The 26,365-nt window shown below is 47.8% G+C and overlaps 3 protein-coding genes across 4 annotated transcripts in view; 1 reads left to right on the top strand and 2 right to left on the bottom strand.

Moving 5' to 3' along the window:
* CHDH (choline dehydrogenase) overlaps positions 1-6,056 on the bottom strand; it is a 36,151-nt gene extending 30,095 nt beyond the window's left edge. The window contains exon 1 of the mRNA XM_077749456.1: positions 5,982-6,056. The gene's annotated coding sequence lies outside the window, so the exon portion shown is untranslated. The remainder of the gene's footprint in view (positions 1-5,981) is intronic.
* An 18-nt stretch (positions 6,057-6,074) lies between these two features.
* Positions 6,075-21,383, top strand: IL17RB (interleukin 17 receptor B). The gene is made up of 11 exons (XM_077749449.1): positions 6,075-6,141; positions 8,103-8,127; positions 8,868-9,008; positions 10,901-11,028; positions 11,486-11,612; positions 13,463-13,510; positions 14,980-15,122; positions 15,497-15,565; positions 16,573-16,672; positions 18,052-18,150; positions 19,327-21,383. Exons 1-11 carry the CDS (start codon positions 6,082-6,084, stop codon positions 19,872-19,874), a joined length of 1,488 nt encoding a protein of 495 aa, XP_077605575.1. The 5' UTR covers positions 6,075-6,081; the 3' UTR covers positions 19,875-21,383.
* Positions 21,384-22,520: 1,137 nt separating this feature from the next.
* ACTR8 (actin related protein 8) overlaps positions 22,521-26,365 on the bottom strand; it is a 17,416-nt gene continuing 13,571 nt past the window's right edge. The window contains exons 10-14 of one of the 2 annotated variants that reach the window (XM_077749437.1): positions 25,670-25,810; positions 24,457-24,721; positions 23,571-23,734; positions 22,899-22,956; positions 22,521-22,797 (exon numbers count right to left, since the gene is read on the bottom strand). In XM_077749437.1, coding sequence (XP_077605563.1) covers positions 22,538-22,797; positions 22,899-22,956; positions 23,571-23,734; positions 24,457-24,721; positions 25,670-25,810 — 888 coding nt within the window. In that variant the 3' untranslated portion in view covers positions 22,521-22,537. The remainder of the gene's footprint in view (positions 22,798-22,898; positions 22,957-23,570; positions 23,735-24,456; positions 24,722-25,669; positions 25,811-26,365) is intronic. The other variant, XM_077749444.1, reaches the window with a different exon arrangement.

Genomic DNA, 26,365 nt, shown 5'->3' with positions numbered 1-26,365 from the left:
CTGAATACAGACAGGCCCATAAGGTGACCCACCTCAACATATCCATAGGCCCTAATTCACCAAAGGGCTATTTACAACCAGGCAGTTACCAAGAGAAAATTCCATCTGTCGCCATACCTCCTCTCTTCCCCCTTTTAAAGAGCCTCCACCCTCCCCCTCCTGGCAGACAGTCCCTCCTTTGCTGTCTTGCCCTGTGGCTTCCTTGTGGGGTATTGAATAAACTTGTGTCACCTTTGCTCGGCCTCAGGTGAAGCCCGAGCTTCCACCCAATCATCACCCCACATTGGGGGGGGGGCTCCATCCGATTGGGAGAGACACCACACCTACAAAATACCCTTGCCGAAAAATTCAAACTCAAATCTGCTCAGATCCACCAATTCAGAGGAAAGTCAGAGGAGCATAGGAAAGGACATCCAGAGAGCCCATCAACAGAGCCCAGGGTTAAGGGGAGCTCCACAGATTTCTCACTACAGATTCAAGTGAAAAATACACAAGACAGAGAACGATGGAGGAAAAGCTATAGAATAATGAACGGATCTTCCATAGATCCTGGCAATGTGAACACTGGCTAGATTTTTGAGGACGCTAAGGATGTCACTGCTTATCAGGTGGACAATGGCCCTGTGGTTACATCGTTTAAAAGAACTCTTTCAGAAATACATAGTAGGGGCGCCTGGGTGGCTCAGTCAGTTAAGTGTCCTACTTCAGCTCAGGTCATGATCTCACAGTTTGTGGGTTTGAGCCCCACATCAGGCTCTGTGCTGAACGCTCGCTCAGAGCCTGGAGCCTGCTTCAGATTCTGTATCTCCCTCTATCTGCCCCTCCCCACTCACGTTCTGTCTCGCTCTGCCTCTCAAAAATAAATGAATGTAAAAAAAAAAAATACATACTAAAAATTGAGAGAAAAAAATACGCTATTTGGGAATTGGTTTAAAACAACCCCAGTGTCATTAGAGGGGTGGATGAAATGGGATCACAGCCGTTTTGTGATGGGCATACGGGGCTTGACAAAGGCTCCTGGCTAATTCTGTTGCAAACTTTCCATAAAGAAAAGAGTGCTGTTGTTGTTGTCTGTTTTAAGTCTCTAATATCCTTACCAAAGGAGTGAGGTAAAGAAAGGAGGGTAGCCTAGAAACCACCCCACCCCCAGGTATGGGGCCAGGGCTAGGCTGGAGGATTCCAAGTATTTCCACTGCAAATGCTTAAACGCTCTGTGCACCCCTAACAGTTTTCAAGTCTCAGTTAAAAAACACCTACCTCAGGCGCCTGGGACTTTGGTGCAAGTCATGATCTTACCATTCATGAGCTCAAGCCTCAGGCGGGCGGGCTGGGCGATGACAGAACCCATTTGGATCTTCTGTCTCCCTCTCTCTGCCCCCCTCCCCTGGCTCACACGCACACATGCTCTCGTGCGCACGTGCGCTCTTTCTCTCAAAAACAAATAAACGTTAAAAAAAAAAACACCCACTTCACACCCGGATATGACAGGATTCAGGGCCACCAGGGTCAGCCCACACACTGTTGTGGATTGTCTGTGAAAGAGAAAAAAGTCAGAGCTGAGAAACTTTTACAGCAATGTCACACAGTGACTAGGTCTGCTAGGTGTCACCCTTAAGACAATGGCTTTAAGGGGCGCCTGGGTGGTTCAGTCGGTTAAGCATCCGACTTCGGCTCAGGTCATGATCTCACGGTTCATGGGTTCGAGCCCCACATGTGGCTCTGTGCTGACAGCTCAGAGCCTGGAGTGTGTTTCAGATTCTGTGTCTCCCTCTCTCTCTGACCCTCCCCTGCTCATGCTCTCTTTCTCTCAAATAAATAAAACATTAAAAAAAAAAAAAAGACAATGGCTTTAAAAAGTGAAGGGGAGGAGCTAGACGGTTAGCAGCCGACTTTGACTTCGGCCCAGGTCATGATCCCACCCTTCGTGAGTTTGTTAGCATCTGGCTCTGTGCCAACAGCTCTAGGGGACTCGAACCTGCTTTGGAGTCTATGTCTCCCTCTCTCTCTGCCCTTCCCCTGGCTTGCACTCTGTCTTTCTCTCTCTCAAAATAAAAGTTAAAAAAATCGTTTTAAAAAAAATAAAAAGTAAAGGGCGTTGGTGGTCAAGATCCTTGGGTTGCAGCCCCAGTGCTATCACCACTCGTGGTTTATTTAACACCTCTGGGCCTCAGTTTCCTCATCCATAAAATGGGAACAGAAGCCATCTCTTTTGTAGGTTTGATAGGAGAACAAAAGGAAGTCAGAGCCAAAAACACCCTTTGAAGAATGAAGTGCAAAGCCGAAGCACTTGGCGATTTTGTCACATTCCCAGTGTGGCCTGGGCCCTGTCCCCATCCCACTCACTGCATAGCCTCACTCACCCTGTTTCCTCCTCCATCAAGTGCAACCACGGCCAAAAACAGTATTACTGATAATAGACTAACTAAAGTATCATTGATCAAAAACTAGATCACCAACGCGCCTGTGTGTGCCCAACACCTCCAGGAATGCTCCCTCCAGCCCTGGGGGGCCTACTTCACCACCCCATGCACAGAGGGGGCTCTGGGAGAACAGTGGTCCCTGAACCTCTGTGTTCAGACTTGCTCTGAGGTCCTAGTGTGACAACACATGTAACACCAATGCAAGTGCACGTGGGCTGTGACTTCACAGGGCTTTGTCTCAGAACACGCAGAAGTCATATTAACGTGGAGTTCACGGCAGGCCCAGTCCGGCCCCGCTGCACCGAGAGCAGACAACAGCAGTCCTGTGGCCCTGCTGGGAACAGCGGAGTGCGGGCCCTCTGCAAGGCGTCACATCCTGGCTCAAAGCAGGCATTACCCGTGACCCCGCAGAGCCCAACCAGCTGGAGCAGCACACGGGGTGAGGGGACGGAGGCGCTCCCACTAGCCCCATGCCCCAGCTCGGGTGGGCCGCAGAGCCTCTGGGAAGCAGCCAGAAACAGCTTGCTCTTCATGAGACAATGAGTCCACTGTTGACTGGCCGGGGCCTTGATTAATATTTGCAAAAGGAGCAAAGTGGAAAATTCCACCTGGGTGGAGGCAGGGCCCAGGGGAAATGTCAACAACCTCAATGGCCTTGTTCTCCCCGGGATGGACCAAGCAGAGAGACAGAGGCCTGATAAAGGATATAGAACCCGAGAGTGTTATTACACTTGGATCCAAACGAATTTCCTTATTTGAGTCATAGAGGTATTAATTTTTTTTTGTCATCCTGACTTCCCTGACCCTAAATTGACACCACACCTTGAAATCCTTCAACTCTCTTCCTCTCTCTGCAGTCTCCTGATAGCCCTGCCAGACCAGCAGAGCTGATGTCAGCCCCGTTACAGATAGGTAAACTGAGGCTCCCATACTCTGAGAGCTTCGCCCAAGGCCAGCAGCTGATGAGTAGCACAGCCAGGCAAATCCTGGTGCCTCAACGGCCAGTGGTGGTACAGAACCTGTTCCAGGGAGTCTGGGGTCAGGTGTCACAGGGACGAGAAGGGGCGGGTCTTCTGGGCTCCAGCAGAGGCCAGACCTCCCTCCACCAGAGGAGAAAGAAGAGGAAGCCCAAAGCAGCTCTCCTGCGTAGGCAGGTGTGAATACCACCTTGGGGAAAGGTGCCCATAACTGGTTCATTCAAGCATTTAACAGTTTCTCTTAAATACTAGGACATGAAGGCGCACTGCGGGCGTGAAGGCGCACTGTGCGGTGGCCCTCTGAGAAACCCAGACCTGGCGGAGTTCAGGACTGCAGGGGGAAGGTTTGAGTATCTTCAAAGGCTGCTTCTCTCAGGCTCAAGTCACCTCACTGGGCCACTTCATGATCTCATCTGCCCCATTTTACAAAAAAGGAAACAGAGGCCCTGAGAAGGGCAGCGACATGCCCTAGGTCACAGAGAGAGAGAGAGGAAGCTGAGATTGCTGGACGCTTAGTGGCCCTGCCTCCAGCTTATAAAGCCACAAAATTATTGGGCTTAGGTACTTGAACAAATGGTGTCCCTTCCAGCAGGTCCCTCGAAGGCTGCATGCCTGATCAACAAGGACGTCTCATGACGGACACATTTTGGAATGACCTTCCAAGCCAGTGTGGACCCTCTGCCCCGCAGAAGGCAAGCAGGCATAGCTTGCTGGCCTACAGAGAATACCAGCCATGGCCGCAAGGCCCTCCCCTCCATGCCCCAGCCCACAGTCCTGTCTGCAGAGCCCTTCACGGGCATCATCACCATCCCGGAGCCCCAGAGGGCCAGGGCAGTGTCAGCGCTGTGCCCCCACACCCCACGCTGCCCAGGGTCCCTCCTTCCACCCCTGCTACCACATGCTCAGTGACCTCCACACCACACTCACCTCCCGCCCCTGGACAAAGAACCTCCGACTCTCCTTTTCTTAAAACCACCCCCACCCCACTCCCATCTCTGAATGCATCTCCTCCCATGTGCGTCTCATTCCCTCTTGTCGAAGCCACCCCTGAATGTCAGTGACGTACCCTGACCTCTCTGCCCCACTTGGTCCCTCGGGGCTGCTCCCTCATCCCTGGGGCCTCACCTCCACATCCCTGCTTGTCCCCGAAACCCTCGCACTCATGGTCCCAACACACAGCTGTAAAACCAGCATAGCTCGAGCCTGGCCCACAACAGGGACTCACCTGTTCAGTGAGGGAATGCACATTGGTTAGCAGCTACCTTCTTGCTGGTCTCAGAGGGGCTGCCCCTCCCCCCCAACTATCCCTCAGAGCCATCCAGGTGGCCTTTCTAAAGCTTAAACTGACCACCACCTAAACCTCAGCTGTTGTTCCTTGGCACCCCAGAACAAAGTTCACGATCTCCCCCTGGCCTATAGGGCTGTCTCCAACTGCAATTTCACAGCAGGGCGGGTAGATGTGCCCTTGAACATGCACTCACCACATTCATCCCCAGTCTGAGAGTGCCCATCAGCCAGTACCTGTGTGTCATTCACCTTTGCACCCCAGTACTGGCACCCTGCAGGTGTTTGCTGGGAAGACCGACAACTATAAGGGCTGGAAACGGTCTCAAGGACCACACAGCTCAAAGCAACTCAGAGAGGTTGAGTAACGGGCCCAGGGTGACCCAGCCCCAGGCAGTGATGAGGCAACAACCTCCCTTCAGCCATTCTCCTTGGTCAGAAACCAAACCAATCCTTTGGAAACGTCACCTGAAGCCCCACATGTACGCATGCCAGAGCTCTCGTTGACCTTGAGATTTAGCTCCAGTCCACGTAGGTCCAAATCTGAACCCGGCAAGTGAGCCAGGCCTGGCATACAGTAGGACCTCAGCAAAACCAGCTGCTTCATTAAGTCAACCTCTCACCAGCTATTAATTCCCTCCATAAGTTTCAGGGCCCTCTTTAGGCCTTAGTCTCTTCATCTGTAGAATGACGCTAACTTGGCCTGCAAGTTTAAGTGGCCTTGATTAGTCAACCTAACCTGGTCCTTTGCAGCAGCCCAGATCTAAGCTCTGTGATCCGCTGTTAGCCCCACTAATTTTTGCTAACCGTCTTCAAATCACTATGCCAGGCTCAGGCGTCAGAATTATCAGGGAGGGCTTGTAAAAGCGGAGCGCAGCCGGGACCCAGGGCCCAGGGTTTGCATTTAAGACGGCGCGTGACTCCAGAGCACAGCGAAATCCGTACAGCGTCCAATGCTTCCGCCTTCGGAGATCCAAGTGTTACTTTCAGACCTCACTTTGCGGCAGTAAACATACCAAGGGAACCCGGGGGGGAGGGAGGATTTCCATTACTCTAACAACTCACAACTTAGTTCCTCGCAACAACTGGCTCCCGCGAAGAACTCAGCGAGGCTACGGCTGCCAGCGTCCCACCTTTTTGTCTTGGGGGGTAGAGGGGCGCGCCGAGGCGGAAGGTGGGGCTCCAGCCTCAGCGTCCAGCCCGGGTCCTCCCGACTCAACGACCCCCGGCCCGAGGCCACCCGGGGCTCCGGGTCTGCGGCCGGGACGATGCGGGTCGGGGCGCGTCCCCCGCTACTCACCCTTGGCAGCTGGGACCGGGAGGCTGCGGCGGAGCGGCGGCGTCCGGGCGCTCGCCCCGCTACCCTTTAACTGGCGGCGCCCGCGCACNGGGGTTCCGCGATGTCGCCGGCGCTGCTGAGCCTGGCCACGCTGTGCTGGGGAGCGGTGTCCACGGAGCCGGTAAGCCTCCGTCCGCGCCCATTTCCCGCGTTCCCTCCCTGGAGCCGAGACCCTGACGGCGTCCGACGGTCCAGCTCCTGCTTGTTCTCCCAGGGCCGCCTGGAGGGGGCACATCTACGCCCCCTGGGGCACCAAGACAGGCCATACCGGGCTTCAGGCTCGAGGCAGGGGCGTGGGAATCAGACGGACCCGGGCTCAAATGGTAGCCGGTGTTCTGGATTCAGTCATTTATGTCCACTGAGGCTCGGTGTCCTCATCTATAAAAAGAAGAGTAATACCCACAACTCACTTGGGTCTAGTGAGGAACAGCGACAGGGCTTGCAAGACAGCAGCAAAGCGCCTGGCACATAGTAGGCACTCAATACTATTCATTGTTACCACTTGCAGTCTTGAGGTCTGCCCACCTTTGGGTACAAAAACCGAGGGGGCGCCTCGGTAGTTCAGTCGGTTAAGGGTGGGACTTCGGCACCGGTCATGATCTCGGGTCCGTGGGTTCGAGCCCCCCTTCCTGTTCTGTGCTGACAGCTCAGAGCCTGGAGCCTGCTTCAGATTCTGTGTCTCCCTCTCTCTGCCCCTCCCATACTTATATTCTCTCTCTGTCTCTCTCTGTGTCTGTCTCTGTCTCTCTCTCAAAATCATAGATCAACATTTAAAAAAAAAAAAAACTGCTTCTCCATTACCGGTTGCCTTTCGGTTGCCATGTTGCTTGGTGCTGTGCTGGGTGCCACGGCGGTGGAGCTGGTAGTCTGTTGAACTCTGGCAGGTTTCCTTTCTTTCCCAGTGCCTTGAAGGATTGAGGGGATCTTCTGGGTCACTATTGAAGAAAAATCTCATCAAATAGCATTTGAAGCTCTATCCCTGCTCTCCTAGCATACAGCATAAAAGCTGGTGGTTACCTGTTGATGGTTATGGAGAGATGAACCCCTTCATGTGCTCTGATGTCTCCAGCTACTCTCCCTGGTGCTTTGCTTCTTCCTAAAATCTATATCATCAGCCCTTTGACAAGAACTCAGCTGCCACTGTGGTGGCTTACTTGTTTTAAAAAATGTCTGATATTACTTGAAGTTCAGCTTTAAAAAGCGAAGATGAGGGACTAACAATTTCATCCAAACCCAGATTGATCAAACCATCAAATTTTACCTTCTGTCTTAGAAGATGTTTGGAAATGTACAAGGGATCAGATTCCAGAGCCGGGGCACTTTTATCGTAGAGGGTCTTGTCACTGGGACTTGCTGCTGCCTGAAAGTTAAATATTTTTGATCTAGTATTTTATTACAAAACAAAAGTACTAATTATTTGTTTCTTAAAATGACGTGAGCCGTTAACTCCGAAGGATTTAGTACTAGCCTTTCTGGACACTAATGATCATACTTATTTTTTAAAAGCTCTTTGCAAAACATAACATGATGAAATCACAACTGCTTTTTGATTTTCTGAATAGCTAGCTCAGGTGAGTCCTTTTGTATCAGAGGAAGAACATTTTAAAGACAAGGGGACGGCACCTTGGATTGCATTCATAGCTTTCTTCTGTTTATCTTCTTGGCACAGCTAGTCCCTAACCTGGGGAGAATCAGTAGGTACTCTGGATGGTCCTCAAAATCTACACTTGAACAACAGAGTGGGAAGGGGTCTTCATGATGGTCCAGAGTCACTCCTGCGTATAGCAGGGCAAGGGGGCGAGGCACAGAGAGGAGTGGAGACCCTGCTCTAGTTTTTAAGTGTGGTGATGAGCAGGCTTGAGGATCTAAGTATATTGATAGCTAATCTAAGGTCTATTTTACCCTACCCTGGGCCAGCTTAGTCTTCCTTAAACTGAAGTGGAACCAGCCCAGCTTTTCTCTGAGAGTTTGCCACTTGTATATGCATTTTGAGAAAAAGATGGTGTTTTGTCTAATTTGGCAGATGAGGGCTTATGGTTTGCTGGCATTCGACACGATGCTTTATTTCTTTCTCTCTTGCAGACCATTCAGTGTGGCTCTGAACCTGGTACGTATGCTAGGGAATGGGTATTTGGGGCTTTACACTGACAGAACAGTGGACTTTTCGGGGGCCCACATCCAGGCAGTGGGTCATTGAGACCAGGGACAGGGTGAAACATTGCTTTGTTAGCCAATGTGGATGAAGCCTCTACCCGGCAAGGCAGAGCTCCCAGTGTTTCAGATGGGCAGGCTTCCTGGCTGGTAAGAGGGGCACAGGCAGGACAGGAATCCCCCTTCAGGGTGGAAAGTGAAGCCTGGTACTCTGGGAGATCAAGTGCCGAGATAGGGAGATCACTTACAGTTGAGAACAGGAAGGAGCTGTCTTAGAGAAGAAGGAGTGTTTGAGATGGTAGCATTTGAAGAATGGGTGGGCTCCTGCCCCAAAACTGTGGATGGAAAAGATGAGCTTGAGGAGAGCTGGGCCACCAGTGATCAGGACCTGGGAGTTGTGTGGGCCGGCTGGCTGGAGTCCAGACTGAGACATGAGGGACATGCATGTCAAATACGCTAAATACAGCTGTACATACACAGACACATGGGGTGGTCTTGAGTGCCCTGCGAGGTGGGGCCAGGAGGTTGCCCATCTCCTTGGACATAAACCAGCCAGCATTAAGAGATGTGTGCTGCCTTAGCAGGAGGAAGAGATGAATAGTGAGTGAAGGATGGATCCGGGTGGGCCACTCAGAGGAGATGGCATTGGGTGGGGCCAGGAAGGAGAGTGTCTCAGGCAGTTTTGCCTCTTCCCAGGACCATCTCCAGAGTGGATGGTCCAACACACTCTGACCCCAGGAGACTTGAGGGACCTCCGAGTGGAACCTGTTAGAAGCAGAGTTGCAATGGAGGACTATTCAATTTTGATGAATGTGAGCTGGGTACTCCGGGCAGATGGTAAGTTTGCATCGAGCAGTAAAGCCTAAAGTATCTACTACAGCAGAAAAGTGCAGATTATGTGACCCATTAATTCCACCCATGGCAGGAACCGAACAGAATACTGTAAATACAGAGGTGGACCAAAAGCCACATACTGTGGTCCCTTATCTGTGGTTTTGCTTTCCATGGTTTCAGTTGCTCATGGCCAACCACAGGCTGGAAGTAGACGATCCTCCTTTTGACGTATCTTCAGAAGGTCCATAGTAGCCTAATGCTACATCACAGCACCAGCCGCATTTACCTCGCTTTGCCTCATCACATAGAAGAAGGACGAGTATAGCACAGCATTTTCACATAGAGATCACAGTCACATAACTTTTATTACGGTCTATTATCATAATTGTTCCATTTTATTATGAGTTATTGTTAATCTCTTGCTGTGCCTGATATATATATTAAAGTTCATCATAGGTATGTATTATAGGAAAAAAAACCTAGTGTATATAGGGTTCGGTACTCTCCACAGTTTTAGGCATCTACTGGGGGTTTCGTAACATATCCCTTGTGGGTGAGAGGGGGGACTGCTGTACTAGGTTATTCATAGTTGCATTATCCATAATAGCCAAAAAATGGAACACATCAAATGCCTGACAGTAGAATTGGAATCACAAAACCAATACAGTGCAGCAATGAGCATGAATGATCTGTTACTAAACACAGTGGGGATGAATGAATCTCACATTTTCATAGTGAGCTTCTCACAGAAGCCAGATTAAAGAGTCCACATTCACATCTGAATGCAAAACTAAGTGGATAGAAGTCACAGTAATGGTTCCTCTTGAGTAGGGAGTAACACAGCACAAAGGGCATTCCTGGCATGTTTCTCAGCCTGGGTGCTGGCTACATGAGTGTGACAACCCATCACGTGGTCTGTTTAAGATCTGTGTACTCTTTGGTATGTTATATTTCATGGAAGAAAACCGAGTAAGTGCAGCGATGATTCCCTCCATCCACCACCATCAGGTTTAGGAAAAGTGCTGGCTCAGGTACATTTCTGCTTCCCAAATGGCACCATGAAAGTCCTGGCATTTCCCCCAAGGCAGCTTGCAAGTTCTTTCGATGAACCAATCTTGGGGGCCTAAAGCCCATGTCTCTGGTTTCCACCCGCTCAGAATTCAGTTCAATTCCATCTAGTTGGGAATCCAGGAATATCTGAGACAGAGAGGTGAGGTGGCCACAGTTCCCACCCAGTAGGGCTCTCAGAGGGCAGGGGGAGACAGGCACAGGGGCACAGACTCAGTGTCGGTTGGTGGGGACAGTCCTGGAAGGAGCTGTGCTCCATCTGAATGGAGTGGAGGCAGCAGGAGCTGGAGAGGGCCCTCAGGGAGCACTGTAACTAGGTGGTGCGGTAAGGCAGTGACCCCATACCTAGTACTGAGTAAGCATTTGCATTTGTTTGCTGTTGTTACAGGAGAGCTGGGCCTTGAAGGAGTGGTAAGCTAGAGGTGAGGGGAGGGGGAGGAGGGGGAGGGAGGGGCGGTCAGAACAAGCATGGTTTGGTGATTACACTCTGGGAGGCCTGTTCCTCTTAAAAGATACCCATAGTAGTGCAGAGCCAGAGTCCCCTTTGTAGGATCCTGTGAAATTGAGGCTTACCTGTGAGGACGCAAAGAGCTTGGGTTTTGGAATTGAATCTCTATCTGCTGCTGAGGAGCTTTGTACGCTTAGTCAGTGCTCCCTGAAATCCCCTGAGCCTCACTCACCCTATCTGTACACAGAGGGCAGTAAGGTTGCCTACCTTACAGGACTGTTGTGACTATGAACTGAGATGAGGCATGTAACTGCTCTAGCATCAAGCTGTCCGCATAGTAGGTGCTGAATAAACACTGTTTTCTTGCCTCTCTCTGCAGCCAGCATCTGCTTGTTGAAGGCCACCAAGATCTGTGTGACAGGCAAGAGTAACCTCCAGTCCTACAGCTGCGTGAGGTGCAATTACACAGAGGCCTTCCAGACTCAGACCAGACTCTCCGGTGGCAGAGTGAGCACATTGAGGCACTTTGGCTAATCGTCTTTAAAGCTCGTCCCTTTGCTTGGGGGGCAGACGTGACGTGGTGTACACATAGGCTGCGGACGGGCCACAGCTTGGAGCCTAGAATAGGATGCCTGGGTTCATATCCTAGTTTTGGCCACTTCTGGGCTGTGCGCCATGGGCAAGTCAGCATCTCTGGGCCTCAAGTTTCCCCTTCTGCAAAATGAGGGGAGCTGAACTTAAATTATATCCTGGCTCTAAACGTTTACACTTCTCCGATTCTGTGACTTACGCTGGCAAACTGTGGCAGCTCCATTCCCGTAGTAGACATCAGCTGGACACAGAAGTTTCAGCGGTAGGCTAAGGAACGCAGTTTTAAACTGAAAGGGCAGCACGCAAAGGTACTACATTTCTGCATTGCGGTGTTTCAGAAATTCAGGGGTTCTTTGCTTTGCCTTTCTTTCAGTGGACGTTTTCCTACGTAGGTTTTCCTGTGGAGCTGAATACAGTCTACTTCATTGGGGCCCACAATATCCCCAATGCAAATATGAATGAAGACAGTCCCTCCATGTCTGTGAATTTCACCTCACCAGGTAAACCCCCTCACTCCTCTGACATCCACTCCAGCATCTTGCTGGGATACTTGCTGTGAGGTATGTGGTTTGATACAGAGATGCTGGCGTGCCTCAACAATGCTTTGCGGAGTCTGGTTTCCTTGTCTGCAATACACAGTAGTAACTATGCCTCACTCACAGAGTCGGGGAGAGGAGGAAGTCAGATAAAATGGAGGGAAAAGCCCATTCCTGTGTGTCAGGCACTGGCTGAGCACCTGACATGCATCCTGTCACCGAAGCGGCCAACGGTCCCAAGGTTATTGGACAGATGAAGACATTGAGAGCTTAAGTGGCTTGCCCAGGGTTAGGCACACAGGAAAAGTGAGGCTGACATTGCAACCCTGGTCCTTCTCGATCAGTGACTTTAACCACGTGCCACTGATGCAGAATGTTGTGTGCACAACGTCGGTTACAGCCTTGGCTGGCTTCCTTGCTGGCTGTGGTGTTTGAGGAGCAGCTGGGTTTCTGAGGATGCAAGGACTCCCATCGGCCCCTGAGCTGTCAGTGAGAGGCAGTTGGCACCGGGTTGAACTCTGGGTTATTTCCCCTACTCTGCGACACACAACTGGCCCTCAAGTATCACATCTGCAGGGTCACACGCGGGGCTGCCCCGAGGATGAGACAGGACCATGTGTCACATGTGGAGGCACCAGCATGATGTCGGGCTACAGCGATTCCCATGCTACCCTCACCTGGGATGGGCCACCTTTTCCTTACTCCACTCCTGTCCTCTGTCTCTGGCGAGGTGTCCCCAGAGACACCCAAATGGGGTAATTTCTGATTCCTTGCTGTTCTTTGAGAGTGTGGTCTAGTGCGTTCTTGGTGCCCCACAACTTACTACACAGTAGTTTCCAGCTTTCTTGATGCAATCAGACCCCATTTAGGAAACATAAATGTTTTATTTTGGAGTAATTGTAGCTTTACAGAAAAGTTGCAAGGATAATACAAGGAATGGGTAGATGTCCAAAGGATCCCCATATAGCTCTCTCCCAGCTTCCCCCATCATTAACCTTTTATGTCTCCATAGTACATTTGTCAAAGCGAAGAAACCAACATGGGTACATTCCTATTAACTAAACTCCAGACTTTATTTCAATGTCACCTGCTTTTCCATGAATGCCCTCCTTCTGTGCCAACCCCATTTAGTCCTTGTGTCCCTCAGTCTCCTCTGGTCTGTGACAGGCTTTGGGTCTTTCTTTGTTCTTCATGACCTTGACAGTCTTTTCTTCATGACCTTGACAGTGTGGAGTGCCGGCCAGGCATCCTGCAGAATGCCCCCTAGTNGGGGTGAGTTTTTGGAGAGACAGTGCAAAGGTGGAGTGGCCTTGTCCATATCACGTCACTGGTCATGTTCACCATCATCACTTGGTTAAGTGGTTTCTGTCAGGCACCTTCATTGTAAATCTACTGGATTTTCCATTTCTCTACTATGAGTTTTTTTTTAAAAACAAATGACTAAATCTCCTCCTACTCCGGGGTAGGGGTGTGGGGTGGATTTAGTTCCACTTCCTGGAAGGGACAGTATTTACATATATTATCAAACCTCATTTTCAAGGGTTTGTGTCTTCTCCTGGGGATCAGAGATACTATTCTGATAAAGGTTATATTTAAATTAGACTCCGGTTATCACTTCGTGGGTAATCTTCTGTTTAACTGCCAAATGCCAAATGTTATTGTCTCATTTAAATTTGTTATCTTACCTCACATGTTGAATGTTCTGGCAATTTGTTACGAGTGTGGTATGCATGTGTGCATGTGTGCTTGCTGGCGAGGTTGTGGAGCAGAGATACCTTCTTCTAACATGTAAAAACTTCCATTCAAATTTCCAGGCTGCCTAGACCACATAATGAAATACAAAAAAAAGTGCATCGAGGCAGGTAAGTAAATACATGTTTGCCTTTGTTATTAGAAGAACCTGGAGGCAGCACAGCCCGATCCATCTTCCACAAAACAGGGGAGTTCTGTGTCCAAGTTGCACAGAGAGGGCTGGTCCCTGGCCAGCACAGTGCCAACTCCATTGAACAACCTGTCCAGAGGAGGACAGATTCTGAGTAGGTTTAGGTAGTGTGCCAACAGTCACAGAAAGATACCCACTGTCCAAACTGCACTTACAGTGGTACTAATTGAAGGCCCTTCCTGACTGGAGGGAAATCTGTAAGTCCTTCCACTGACCTCTGGCCTTGGGGAACCTGTGGGCCTTCCATTTGGATTAGCAAATATTTGAGGCGGGAGTGTTAGCTAAAGTAATGACCTAGAAGGAGATTCTCAACCTGTGTCTTCACTGGGGCTCACCTCTCACAGGCTAGACTATTAGAACCTGCCTCTACCCTTGGAGTTCTGAAATAGGTGCCTTTAGGATATCAGTCCTAAGTGTCCAATTTCCAAGGATTTTACAAGGGTGTGTGTACATTTCTGGGTAATGCAGTCTTATAATGCTAATGAAGCTAGTGGCACAGGAGGGAACCAGTTCGCACCTTTTAGTCACCCTCACCCCACCAGGCATCCCTGTGCAACCCCATCAGACTGAACTGCATACGGCTTCCTTGGGGGTAAGGCTGACTTGGAGCTTTATGCTTTCTCTCTTGCCTCCCACCAGGAGAGCTCTGGACTGTGGAGGGCACAGTGGGTGCGGCGAGCTCTGAGGGCCTTCCATCGGTCCTAGACCCCTATTCCTAAAGACAGTTGTGAGCTCGGGCCTGACATGCTCTCCCCCGTGGGGAAAACACCGCACGCTCCCATCTCTTCTGTTCCTGGAAATTAACCTGGTGCTGATTTGCAAGTCACAAAAATCAAACAACTGACCGTGTCTCACTGAGTAGGACTGTCAGGGTATCTACTAAGCAATGAGGCATTTCCTTCTTTCTTCACATCCAGTAAAGCCAACAGCATGGTCTGATGGTTGAAGTTCCTGGAACCCAGCATGTTCTAGTAGCTATAGTCCTGCTTCAGTTATTCACTCGCCCTATAACCTTAGACTTATCTTCTGGCCTGGGGCTCCTCCTCCCCATCCTGAAAGGGAGAAAATGCTGACCTCAACCCTTAACTCAAAATGGATGTTGAGAATTGAAGGGAGTAGTAGAACCCCCCCATCTGTGCCTGCCACCCCTTGCCCCCCACAGCCCAGGGAAGCTATCTCAGCAAAGTGGTAATATGGGGTCCCTAAACTTTCTTGGGCAGCAGGTACTTTGACATGCTGAGAGCAAGGACTAATAAAAAGTACACTGTGCAGGAGAGCCCTTGGATGCACGCATGCCTGAGAACTTAGATTTGTTTTGGTCAAGCCCTTTGGGAGACTTAAATGAGGGGCAGTTTGCAACTCCGTCCATGTGATTCTCTCTCAACTCAGGAAGTCTGTGGGATCCGAACATCACTGCCTGTAAGAAGAACAAGACGGCGGTGGAAGTGAATTTTACAACCAGCCCCCTCGGAAACAAATACATGGCTCTCATCCAGAATCGCATCGTAATCGGGTTTTCTAATGTGCTGGAGGTACCTCTTCCCTCCGTTTCCTAACACCACCCCCAGCCTTGCTCACCTTGCTGACGAGAAAAAAGCAGGCCCCCTCTGGCTCTCCGTGGTAGCAGAGCACAGGTGGGACTGTCCCTGGTCAGGTATACAGGGCAGTTTTGACTCATTTAACAGAGAAAAACAAGTCCCAAGTCCCTGGGAACATCCCTGGAACTGTCCCTGAGAATGTAAAACCAACCAGAGGTAGATGTGTCCAAAGTAGGAAGTGAATCTTCATTCACGCAGTCTGATGAATTGAGAGTTCGTTTGGGAAGAGCAATCTTTTCACGGGCAGTCTTTGTTCTTGCTCCCCTGGCTCATGATTCTCAATTTGTCTCACTTAATTTCTGCCCCAGAACAAACCGCCAACACGTACTTCTGTGGTGATTCCAGTGACGGGGGAGAGCGAAGGTGCTGTGGTCCAGGTAAGGCTCATGGAGCTGTCCGCGAGGGCAGGGGCGCTGGACGACAGCGGCGCTGGATGACTGGCTGCTGCACCGCCCACCGCTCCGATGAGCTCCCTCCCCCAGTCCGCTTCTGCCGCTGCCGGTCTGCCTGCACTAAGTGACAAGCAGGGATCCCTTGCCTCAGTCCTTATGGAGGCAAGGGGAGAAGCAAACCTTCAGGTCATGATCCCTTTTGTTTTTGTTAGTGGTCGTTGACTTTTCTGTTTTAGTCCCAGAGCCTCAGAGAACTTGTGAGACAGGGGTACCATTTAATTCTTCCCAAGCTTAATCTTCACTGCAAAATGAACCAACAAAGGATTTAAAATCAGAAGGTTTGGGTTTTGATCAGGGTATAAACTTTGGGTTCCTCTCAGGGCCTGAGTCTCGTCGGCTGGAAAACAGGAAGCTGGACCAGGCAGATGCTCTCAGGTCTCTTTCAGCTCCGAGTTTATGATGTGGGGGCATGGAGGGTCATAGAGGCCCAGAGCCACACCCAAGCTATAAGGAGCTTTTGTTTTCCATTCCCTGGAACATAAAGGTAGCACTCGCACATGCCAGAGGGAGCAGATACCTGTCAGCAGATTATGACTGCACCTCTTCCGGGAAACCAGACTTTCCTAGTCCCGGGGCTATATCTGTCAACAGGGGCTCTACTGCTTGGGTTTTTTTAGAGGAAATATTTGTATATGTATTAGCCTGTGACCTAATCCTTTAGATAAGGAAACCAACATGTTAGCAACATGTACAAAGTTTAGGTTCACAGTTCAGGAGTCAGAAGGCATTTGGTCTTAGGTTGCTGGTTTGGATTTTAGGGGTTTGTTATGGAAGTGTGACCAAGGCAGAAAATGTCCTCTTAAAATGCTGGGGTGGGGATGTGGTTCAAACCAGGAGAGAAAAGGGGAGACATTTGGTGGAAGTAGGCATCATGCTGAGCTTTTGCTCTGAAGCATGATGGGAGCTTCCCAAGCCTCTTGTTTTTCCCTCAGCTGACTCCGTATTTCCGTACTTGTGGCAATGACTGCATCCGACACAAAGGAACAGTTGTGCTTTGCCCACAGACCAGCGTGTCCTTCCCCCTGGATGGTCGTAAGTGCCCAGCCATTTGGTCAGAGAGGCTATGGGCCAGGGTGGGCATGCGCCTGTGGGAGGATGCAGGAGTCCCTGCTGTGGACACGGTGGGAGGCTGGGGTGCAGGGGAAGATGTCCAACCCGTGCCAGAGAGCCCACTACCTGACTGGGAATGGAGACTTTATCTGTGAATTCACCACAAGATCCTTTATGAAACAGATGCACACATGAAGGGGGAAAATAAACAGTGCAGAATGGATGTTCATTGTGCTACAAGGACCTGCTGAAAAGTCAACAGCATTAAAGGACTGGGTCCATAAGGGAATGTGCAATTAACTACACTGTGATTTTCTTTCTTTCTTTTTTTTTTTTTAATGTTTATTTATGAGAGAGAGAGACAGAGCACAAGCAGGGGAGGGACAGAGAGAGAGGGAGATACAGAATCTGAAGCAGGCTCCAGGCTCTGAGCTGTCAGCACAGAGCCTGACGTGGGCTCGAACTCACGAACTATGAGATCATGACCTGGGCTGAAGTCGGATGCGTAACCAACTGAGCCACCCAGGCGCCCCTGCACTGTGATTTTCTTACCAGCCTCAGTGGCCTGGCCTAACCGTTGCTGTAACTTGAGGTCACTCAGCCACAAATTAATTAGGAACACTGGTTCCCAAAAACACACCTCACTGATGCCTGAGAGCAGCACGTTTGGGAAAATGACTTTCTGGATTTAGAGATGGTAGTTCTCTCACTACAGACAAATAAAATGTTCCCAGAACTGCCCCAGGGTAGAGTCAAAAGTTACAAAGTGTTACTCTCAGAAACACCCCAACACACCAACCACCTCAGGTGCCTAACAGTCCTGCCTGCTATGCGGGCACAGGGCGTGTGGACTCCGGAGCTTACCTGACCAATATTCCTGTGGGAGGTGGCATCACCCCTCCCCCCCACCCCCGTTTGTCAGTCTAACAAAACAGCCCTGAAAAATGGCATGTGTGTGTGCTGTGTATTAAGTAACCACACTGAGTATAACATTAATTCATCAAAGAACAAAAAACCTGAATGCAAACTCTAGTTACCAGGGTGAAAATGCCTGTATATATGTGGAGTGAGAAGCANGTGCAGAGCCTGGTGTGGGGCTCGAACTCACGAACCATGAGATCATGACCTGAGTTGAAGTCAGACCCTTAACCATCTGAGCCACCTGGGCACGCCTCCCATATCCCTTTGACAATCTAACGAATGACCTGGACACTCCATGGAAAAATGTACCAATCTATAGACCCCCTAGAGATCTAATGACCCTTGGTTTTATAGGAATCTAAACTTCTACAAAGTTTCCAAAAAGGAGATAAATTTGGTTTTGTTTTGGGGAAGGTAAATCAACTTGGTTTTTTCTCCAGGCAGAAGCATGTTGGGTGTCTGGCTGCCTCTCCTCCTCCCAGCCCTGCTGGGGGCCACAGCGGTGCTGGCGGCTGGGATCTACCTACTGTGGAGGCACAGTAAGTGTTATAGTTCTTTAAAGAAACCTGAATGAGGAAATAACACTTTGAATTTTTTTAAAGAAGATTCCTCTAGAAGCAGTTACATTTTGGCATTAAGACAAGAGTCAGGTAGCACTGATGTAACGCTGTAGAACTCTCCAAAAATACTGCTAATGGTGACTGGGTCACAACCGCCAATGCAGAGCAGGGATGGGGACCTCTCAAACCAGTGACTGCCACCAGTTTCATTTTTACCACTGAGGCACCTGCAAGTACTGCAATGGGCAAATACAGCGAATAGTGATCACATTTTGCCTGTAACATGTACTCCAAGCTAGTTCCTACTTTTTAAAAATAATTGCTCCATAGCATAAGAACAACACTCGCTTGAATTCACGTACCTCAGGGTGCTTGCCAACTCTTAAAACGTCAAGGATTTGAATACAGAAATCAGAGTATTTATACAGATACACAGCGAGAAGGACACCCACTGCTTCTCCTCTTGTCCACGTGGAGAAAAAAATGCAACCTTTGAGCCCTTTGTGATGTTGTGGATAGAACAAGATTAATCTCATAACCTGAGTAAGAAAGCCATGTGGAACTCTGACCTTGGAATACTTCTATTTAGGGGATGTGATCTGGCCTGTATTAGTTACAGTACTTTCATGTGTAGTTTCTGTTTTGTACCATACAGGACAGGATTCCAGCTTCCAGCTCAAACAGGGTACCAGTTAACCTAACACAATCACAAAAAGACTCTACCACCTGTAGACATCAGATGGATCAATTACTGAGTTGACTTAATTCAAAATGTGATGTGAAGGGCAGAGATCAGGTAGCCCTGTTTATATAGGAAACTAAAAATACTAGTTACAATCATCCACCTAAAACAAAGTACCTCAAACCTAAACAGTTTCTGTAACTTTATTTGAAGAGATATAGCTTAAGAAGACTGACTTCATGATGGGGACTTAAAAAATACATCTTTCAGAGCATTTTTAAGGTTTAAACATCAGCGTGTTGCAGGTGATATGGTCAAAAGGAACGTGGCGGGTATTTTCCTTGCTGGCAGGAACGTCCTTGGTACTCCACCAACATTCCTTAGCAGGGGCTCGTTTACTAGTAGTGGTTCAGATTGGAGTGGCGGCCTGCTGTGTGCTGCTCCTAGCTAACAAACGCTCTCTCCCCCCACAGGAAGGACCAAGAAGGCCTCCTTCCCTACTGCCACCCTACTGCCCCCCATTAAGGTTCTTGTGGTTTTCCCACCTGAAATATGCTTCCATCACACAGTCTGTTACTTCACGGAGTTTCTTCAAAACCACTGCAGAAGCGAGGTTATTCTTGAAGAGTGGCAGAAAAAGAAAATAGCGGAGATGGGTCCAGTGCAGTGGCTTACCACTCAGAAGAAAGCAGTGGATAAAGTCATTTTCCTGCTTTCCAATGAGGTCAACACCATGTGTGATGGTACCTGTGACAAGAGTGACGGCAGCCCCCACGAGAACTCCCAAGACCTGTTCCCCCTTGCCTTTAACCTCTTCTGCAGTGATCTGAGAAGCCAGACTCCCCTTTGCAAATACATGGTGGTCTATTTTAGAGAGACAGATACCAAAGATGAGTACAGCGCACTCAGTGTCTGCCCTAAGTACCACCTCATGAAGGATGCTCCTGCTTTCTGTACAGAACTTCTCCGTGTTGAGCAGCATGTGTCAGCAGGAAAGAGGCTGACAGCCTGTTCCCTGTAGGCCACCTGGGAGAAGTGAGGGGCCCTGAAGCCTTCCTACTCCTCCACATTACAGGGGGAAAGCGTCTCAGGATTCTGAAGTTTCCTGTATGGACTACGTGCAGGGAGGATTTTACATTATACCTGCTTTATTTAGCAGTAGGAATAGGGAGGATTCATAACTGAATACTTATGCCTTAGTTTAATCAAAACTTGTATGCCAATAAAACTGTTATAAATACTAACCACTGTAGCAATAACGAAAGGACAGAAACTGAATTTATAATTATAAATCAGCTGCATACCTGAAAATCAAGGAGAATAATAATGCAAAACTATAACCATTCTTATAATGAAATGATAAAGCATCTTCCAGCCACACATCCAGTCTTGAACAGTCCATGCACTGCACTGTAGGTAAGACTTTACTTCTGTAACACTGTAAACTGAAGGAGTATCGAATTTAAGAAGCCTTCACTAATTCACTCAAGTAACTTCATAGGTGAAAAACCATCTAATACATATAAGTCATTTTTAAGAAAACAGAATAGGGAATAACGAGGTGAACTCCTCTCTGCTGACCAGATGACACAGCATACGTGTGACCACTTGTACTATTTGACACTTGCAGAGGACCTCTCTGAACCAGATTCATGTCCTGTCTGATTCTTGTACAGGTGACTTAACATGGATACCGATATACATTACTTGCAGATCTCGTGTCAACTTTTGCCCAAAATTATCTATTAGAGGTCACTGTCGAGAGTTCAGAGTTTCTTGGTTATTATTCAAAACACAAAGTTCCTGCTCTTTAGAAAGTTAGCCCTCTTGAGTAATGTCTTTTTATAAATCAGTTATAATGGTTTACTTAAATTACCATAGAGCTCCACAACATAGAAATGTATGGTATTTTAAGTCTTCCAACTTCTTTCTCTGAAAGTATCTTTTTCGTAATGCAGAAGTTACCAAGGAGCTATTTATATTATTTATATTTATAATATGCCCTTTTTTCTAAGAATGCTGGTCTTTCACACATACAATACTGTATCTGCTCTAGGACATGGCTCGGTTTTAGGTGGATGACTGTTAAAATATATTTGTGAAGTGTCAAAACTATCCTTAAAGGACTATGCCACCCATTCTAATTCATGTCTCACCATGTTCAGCAACCCAAGCAGATACTTAATAATGGCTGAGGCAATATTTAATGTGGTTAAGCTCACTTACTTGTCATGATCTGTTTTCATGGTGCTTATTAAAGTGCTGGTAACAGAAGATGGGCATGGTTTGTATAAAAACTTGGATCAGAAACCAACTTCCTCTGAATCAACATCTACCAGTTACAAGAACAGTATGTTATTATGTAAAAAAGATTATAAACAAAAATAACGTTTTGCTTTTGGAATTAGGTAGCCATTAATAGTCTTGAAACAGCCCAGAAACATAAATAAGATCAACACTGTATAAGTTTATTCCGTTAAAAATTTTTTAAAAAATAAAGAACACATAATTTTCAAATTGAAGGCACACATCTTCAATAGTACCAACATGTTAGAGTTGTTTTGTTTTACTGGTGGACTCTTCTCTGTTCCTGACCTAAGCAGGTATGTAAGATTCTCCTATTTATGCAGCTTATCTGGTACCAGCATCTCTCCACATCCTAAGACTTCTAAACACCCCTGTTCTTTCCATATGCCACTCTTCCCTCCACCTCCTATCCATCCCTACCTTTGTCTCTCCGTCTCTCCGTCCCTCTCCATCTCCAGTTCTGGCGGAGCGGGTGCCCCGGGGTGGTAGGGACCCGACACTCTCCCAGGTTCCCAGGTCTCTGGCCCTCCAGCACTGTGCTCGCTGACTGGCTTATCTGCAGACAATGTCTTCTCTTCCTGGGGCCAGGGGCTCAGAATGCCTTCACCAAGGCCTGGATCACTGGTGCTACTAGCTGTCTGTACTTAGATGTTGCTTCAGTCGCTCACAGGTTAAGGTCAAATAACCATACTGAGCACAAAGAGCACCAAAACCTTTCTTGGTTCCATGAGTATAAGAAAACTGGGGGCTCAATGATTAAGTTAGTAGTAATTACAACACAAGTTAACAACTCTAAATTATACCTGAATTGTTCCTATTTGGCTTTAGGAAGGAAACAAATTTTCCTTCTCAGTTTTTGTTTTGGTCAATGATTGTTTTCTTTCCCCAAGCCCACCCTGAAGCATGTCGGGTAACAGAAGCCAGCCCACCCAGCATTAAATCTTTCTCTGGAAATCCAGACCTCAACTGGTCCCAATCTTTTTTGTAATTCAACAGAAAAAGAGAATAAAGAACCTTCTTTTCTTCCTATATGGAATTCCAAGAGCACACAGGAGTCACAGCATGTGTGCCTGCTGTAACACATGAGGGAAATGGCATGACCAGAAAGTCCTCAGGGTTCAGGCACACAAGTCATACACACGTCCCTATGGCTGCAGGAGATTGTCCGATGACACTGAGGTCAACTTAAACCAAGGCGTACACACAAGAACCACACAACCTTTCCCATCATCAGGGAGCTCCTGTGACCCTGAGAAAGGGGTGGGGGAGTTTACCACTGAAGACTAAGTTCGCATTTATTCTTAAATGTCCTGACTACAAAAGCAGCTTGTAATTTCACACGAAAGACCTGCTGTCGACATAAAAGTTAAAATTCATTTATTTTCCACAAAACTTAAGCATCTGAGTCAATAAATTAAAATACATATATTCTTTAAGAGTCTTTATACCAGGACGCTTATTTTTGGTCTTCAACACTGACTTCCTGCCCACTTTCACCACACAAAAGCAGCTCGCTCTCGTAACATGCGGACACCAAAGCGCTGCCATTCTCTCTGATAGATCCACAGTTCCTGTGTCGTGTCCAAACAAGCCAGCACGGCCCCTCCTTTCCAAGCAATCAGCCGGGGATCCATGTCCTAGAGCAAAAAGCAGACAAGATGTATACTTAATAATTAATTTCCTTGAATTTGGGAGTAGAAAAAACCTGAATCAATACTTAAACAGTCAGATTTTTAACCTGTATTAAAGACGCATCCATGCAGGACCCGTGAACTGCAGACATCTCTCTGTTCCAACTGATATGAAAACTTTTTAGTGTTTATTATTGAAAATCCTACTATTCACTATTATTTCACCAATAGGCTCCATATGCAGAAACAGACATAAGGAAATTACTTATTCTGAAGTTAGAGTGTAATAAATGTATTCCATAATCCCTCCCTCAGGATTAAAATTAAGTAAGAACATTCCCAGGAATTGTTTGTGGGATACAATGAAATACAGATACAATCTCTTTCTAAATTCCTGGGTTTCTATTTCTTTCTGAGATAAGTTTAAGTCAGAAGAATCCTTAAAGATGCCCTGGTCCAGGGACCAGCAACAGATCCTTAACATGGAAGCTAAAACTAAAGTTTTTCTGGCAGAGACCAGCCAGTCTTCTCCTTGCCCACACAGTCCTTTTCCAAAGGCCTGGCTTCTGGGAGTCAGCCATGCTGGTCTGGCGAGCACAGCAGGGTCTAACACACAGGAATCCAGGAGCCCAACCCAGAGTTCCTTGCACCAAATCTGTGACCTACTGAAAGAAATCTTTCCACTTCCCCACACCCTCAAGAGCTGTCCAGATGCAAGCTCACACCTTTCAGTACTGGTTTCATTCATGTACAATCCAATTGCACCATGAACAACAGACCTTGGGCCTTGTGATCACGTCCACATTCTCGATAATTCGCCTGAATGAGGGTGGCATTTTGTTGAGAATTCTGTGCTGCAGAAATTCTTGAGCTTTATGAAACATCAAACCACCTCCCACCACCAGGATGGAACTGTACATCTTCTTTTTGGTATCATCAGATGCTGAAAAGACAATGATACTCCTTCTATTCTTCTCCTCCATATCCACCATTAGGCCAAACCACCACCATCTCTTGTTTGGGACAACTGAGCCTCCTCAAAGCTCTCCCTCCAACCCACCCTCAACAATGCAGCCAGAACCCTGCAAAACACCGACGCCAATGTGAGCATGCTGCTGCACCCCCTACCCTGTGACTTGCAGGATTAGGACCAAAATCTCTACAGGAGCCTACAAAGTCCACTGTGACATGTACTGCGCTTCTCTAGCCCCATCCTGGCATCTTACCTCCCAGCCACACTGGCCTCCACACAGGCCTCTTCCTCTGCCTGGAATGCCACCTGGTGACCCACTCACCTCCTAGCTCATTCTAAAACGGCTCTTCCCTAAGAAAAGATTCCCTGCCTCTCACCCTCCATACCTCCTCCTACCAATAAAAATCCCTTATTAAATCCCTCAACCAGAAGCTCTCAAAGTCAGCTAACTTTCCCTTTTGTTCAACTTTGAAGCACCTGTCATAGTTGTAATTTCACATTTGTGTGACAATTTAATTCTTTGGTTTCCTCCACTAGGCTATATGCTCAAGGAGGCCAGGAGCCAATTCCTAACACCGGACAACGCAAGCACAAAGCATGTGCTCAACAGTTTTTCAATAGATACACTACACAGCACAACCAAACCCTAGCCTGAACCAATTCACCTAACTGCTATCTTACAACGTGCTTACAACAGCAGTCTATGCTGTGAAGAATGGCTTTATCCAGGCCCAGGGCCTTCCCTTCAAACAGCGAGATGGCAGTCTTCCTGGACATCAGTGCTGTGAGAGCTTCCTCAGATTCATTGCCTGCCATCAGACAGTCTCCCTGGGAGGATCCCAAATCCACCTCCTGGGCATGGAGTCTTTCTGGAAGATCAGATGACTGGCCACGAAGATCCCCTTCAAATCCAATGGGTTTGGATGCAGACTTTCGGTCAGCTGTAGCTTTTGCAGACTTTAAATCAAACAAAAGGACAACCAAGTGGATGATATGACTATAAGAAAATGGTGCTGATGTTCTCCAGCTAGACCCCACCCCTCCCTACCGCACTACTTTATACTATAAAGCAAAGGCCCAACACTGTGGTGCAGAGAAGGAATACACCCTAGCATGTGACCAAGCACCTGCACCCACTCCCAGATCACCTAGGAGTGAGAGGTGGTATACAAAAGGTAAGGGTGTGCTGACAATTCCAAAGCAGCCATAGGCAGGCAGGGCAAGTCTCACAACTTTACTCTTACTGGTTGGATTTTAAAATTGAAATGACAGTGTACATGGACATTTCCCCCTTGAAATGAGTTTTTAGGTAGAGTATTTCAGTAGAACTTGTGCCTGTGGTTACTACCTAATCCTCATTTTCAGATCTTATCCAACCACCTCATGCTCACCTTTGGGACAGGGACAAAGACTAGAAAATGGAAAAGGTATATAAGTCCTCCTTTCTCCATCATGAGCTGCTATTTCACTGGGAGAGAAGAGCTTTCATTTGTGCCCCTGCATCAGACATCCTATTACTTGGATCATCAGCTCTGGACAATAGAATTCAGCTCTTTGCCAAGGCCACATACCTTTTACGTTATAATTTTAAAAATTGGTGAGATTTTATTAAAAATACTACTGGATAAATATTCAAAAGTAGATAATTTATACACCAACGCTAAATATCTTTATTAAATTAACTTTTAAATTTGTGGACTGGTATTCTGAAAACTGGATTCATGTCTGCTGAATGAAGAAATCTGTCATCTGATTTTAAATTTAGACTTCATTACATCTCCAGTTCTAAAAACAGGATTAGCTTCAGTATGCAGTCAGACTGCAGTGACTGCAACGATTCACTAATTGTGGACAAGCTTCTGCAGGGACACAGCGGTCTCATCTCACACCGGAATGACCAGAGACCTGTTCTTGCTTGCTCTGTGTGGCTAGCAGGTAATGCTCATCGTGAGGATCCTCAGGGTCACCCTGGGATCTGTGCTGCAAAGTTGTCATCTTCTGTCCAACAATTCCGAAAGTTGCTGGGTAAAACAAAGCCATTGGAGCCTGCACAAGGAAGGAAAAGAATGATGAGCCAAGGACACTTGGCCTTCTGAAAAAAAACTGATCCATTAAATTCTGTTCTTCCCAAAACAAAACTGGCAGATCAGATGCTAGAAGGCAGACTCAATAAGCATTCTCTTTCGGCAGTAGCCTTATTTCTTCATTGCAGAGGATGCCAGAAAACTTACAGAAATCATCCAACTGAATGAGTGATGTGACACCACAAAGAGAAATGTCAAAGCCAATGTAATGCAAATGCCTCATAAGCTACTTTATAATTTCCTAATAAGAACAGTCCTTCCCTCTCTAAATAATAACAGATCATATATAGCAGCTAATTAAAAAGATGGTCCCCATTATCTATTCTAATCTGTACTTTATCAGTGGCTTAAAAGCTGGTTTAGCAGGGGTGCCTGGGTGGCTCAGTCGGTTGAGCATCCAACTTTGGCCCAGGTCATGATCTCACTGTTCATGGATTCAAGCCCCATGCCGGGCTTTGCACTGACAGCATGAAGCCGACTTTGGATTCTCTGTCTCCCTCTCTCTCTGCCGTGCCTC

This window comes from Crocuta crocuta, unplaced genomic scaffold (genome assembly GCF_008692635.1).
Source record: "Crocuta crocuta isolate KB4526 unplaced genomic scaffold, BGI_CrCroc_1.0 scaffold463, whole genome shotgun sequence".
NCBI lineage: Eukaryota > Metazoa > Chordata > Mammalia > Carnivora > Hyaenidae > Crocuta > Crocuta crocuta.
The sequence above is the reverse complement of the archived record's forward strand: the minus strand, read 5'-3'. Positions and strand labels throughout refer to the sequence as shown.

Coding starts and splice junctions, on each gene's coding strand:
- IL17RB (XM_077749449.1), top strand. CDS start 6,082: ATGTCGCCGGCGCTGCTGAGCCTGGCCACGCTGTGCTGGGGAGCGGTG. Junction 8,128..8,867: donor TCAGTGTGGCTCTGAACCTG/GTACGTATGCTA, acceptor GCCTCTTCCCAG/GACCATCTCCAGAGTGGATG. Junction 15,123..15,496: donor GGTTTTCTAATGTGCTGGAG/GTACCTCTTCCC, acceptor TTTCTGCCCCAG/AACAAACCGCCAACACGTAC.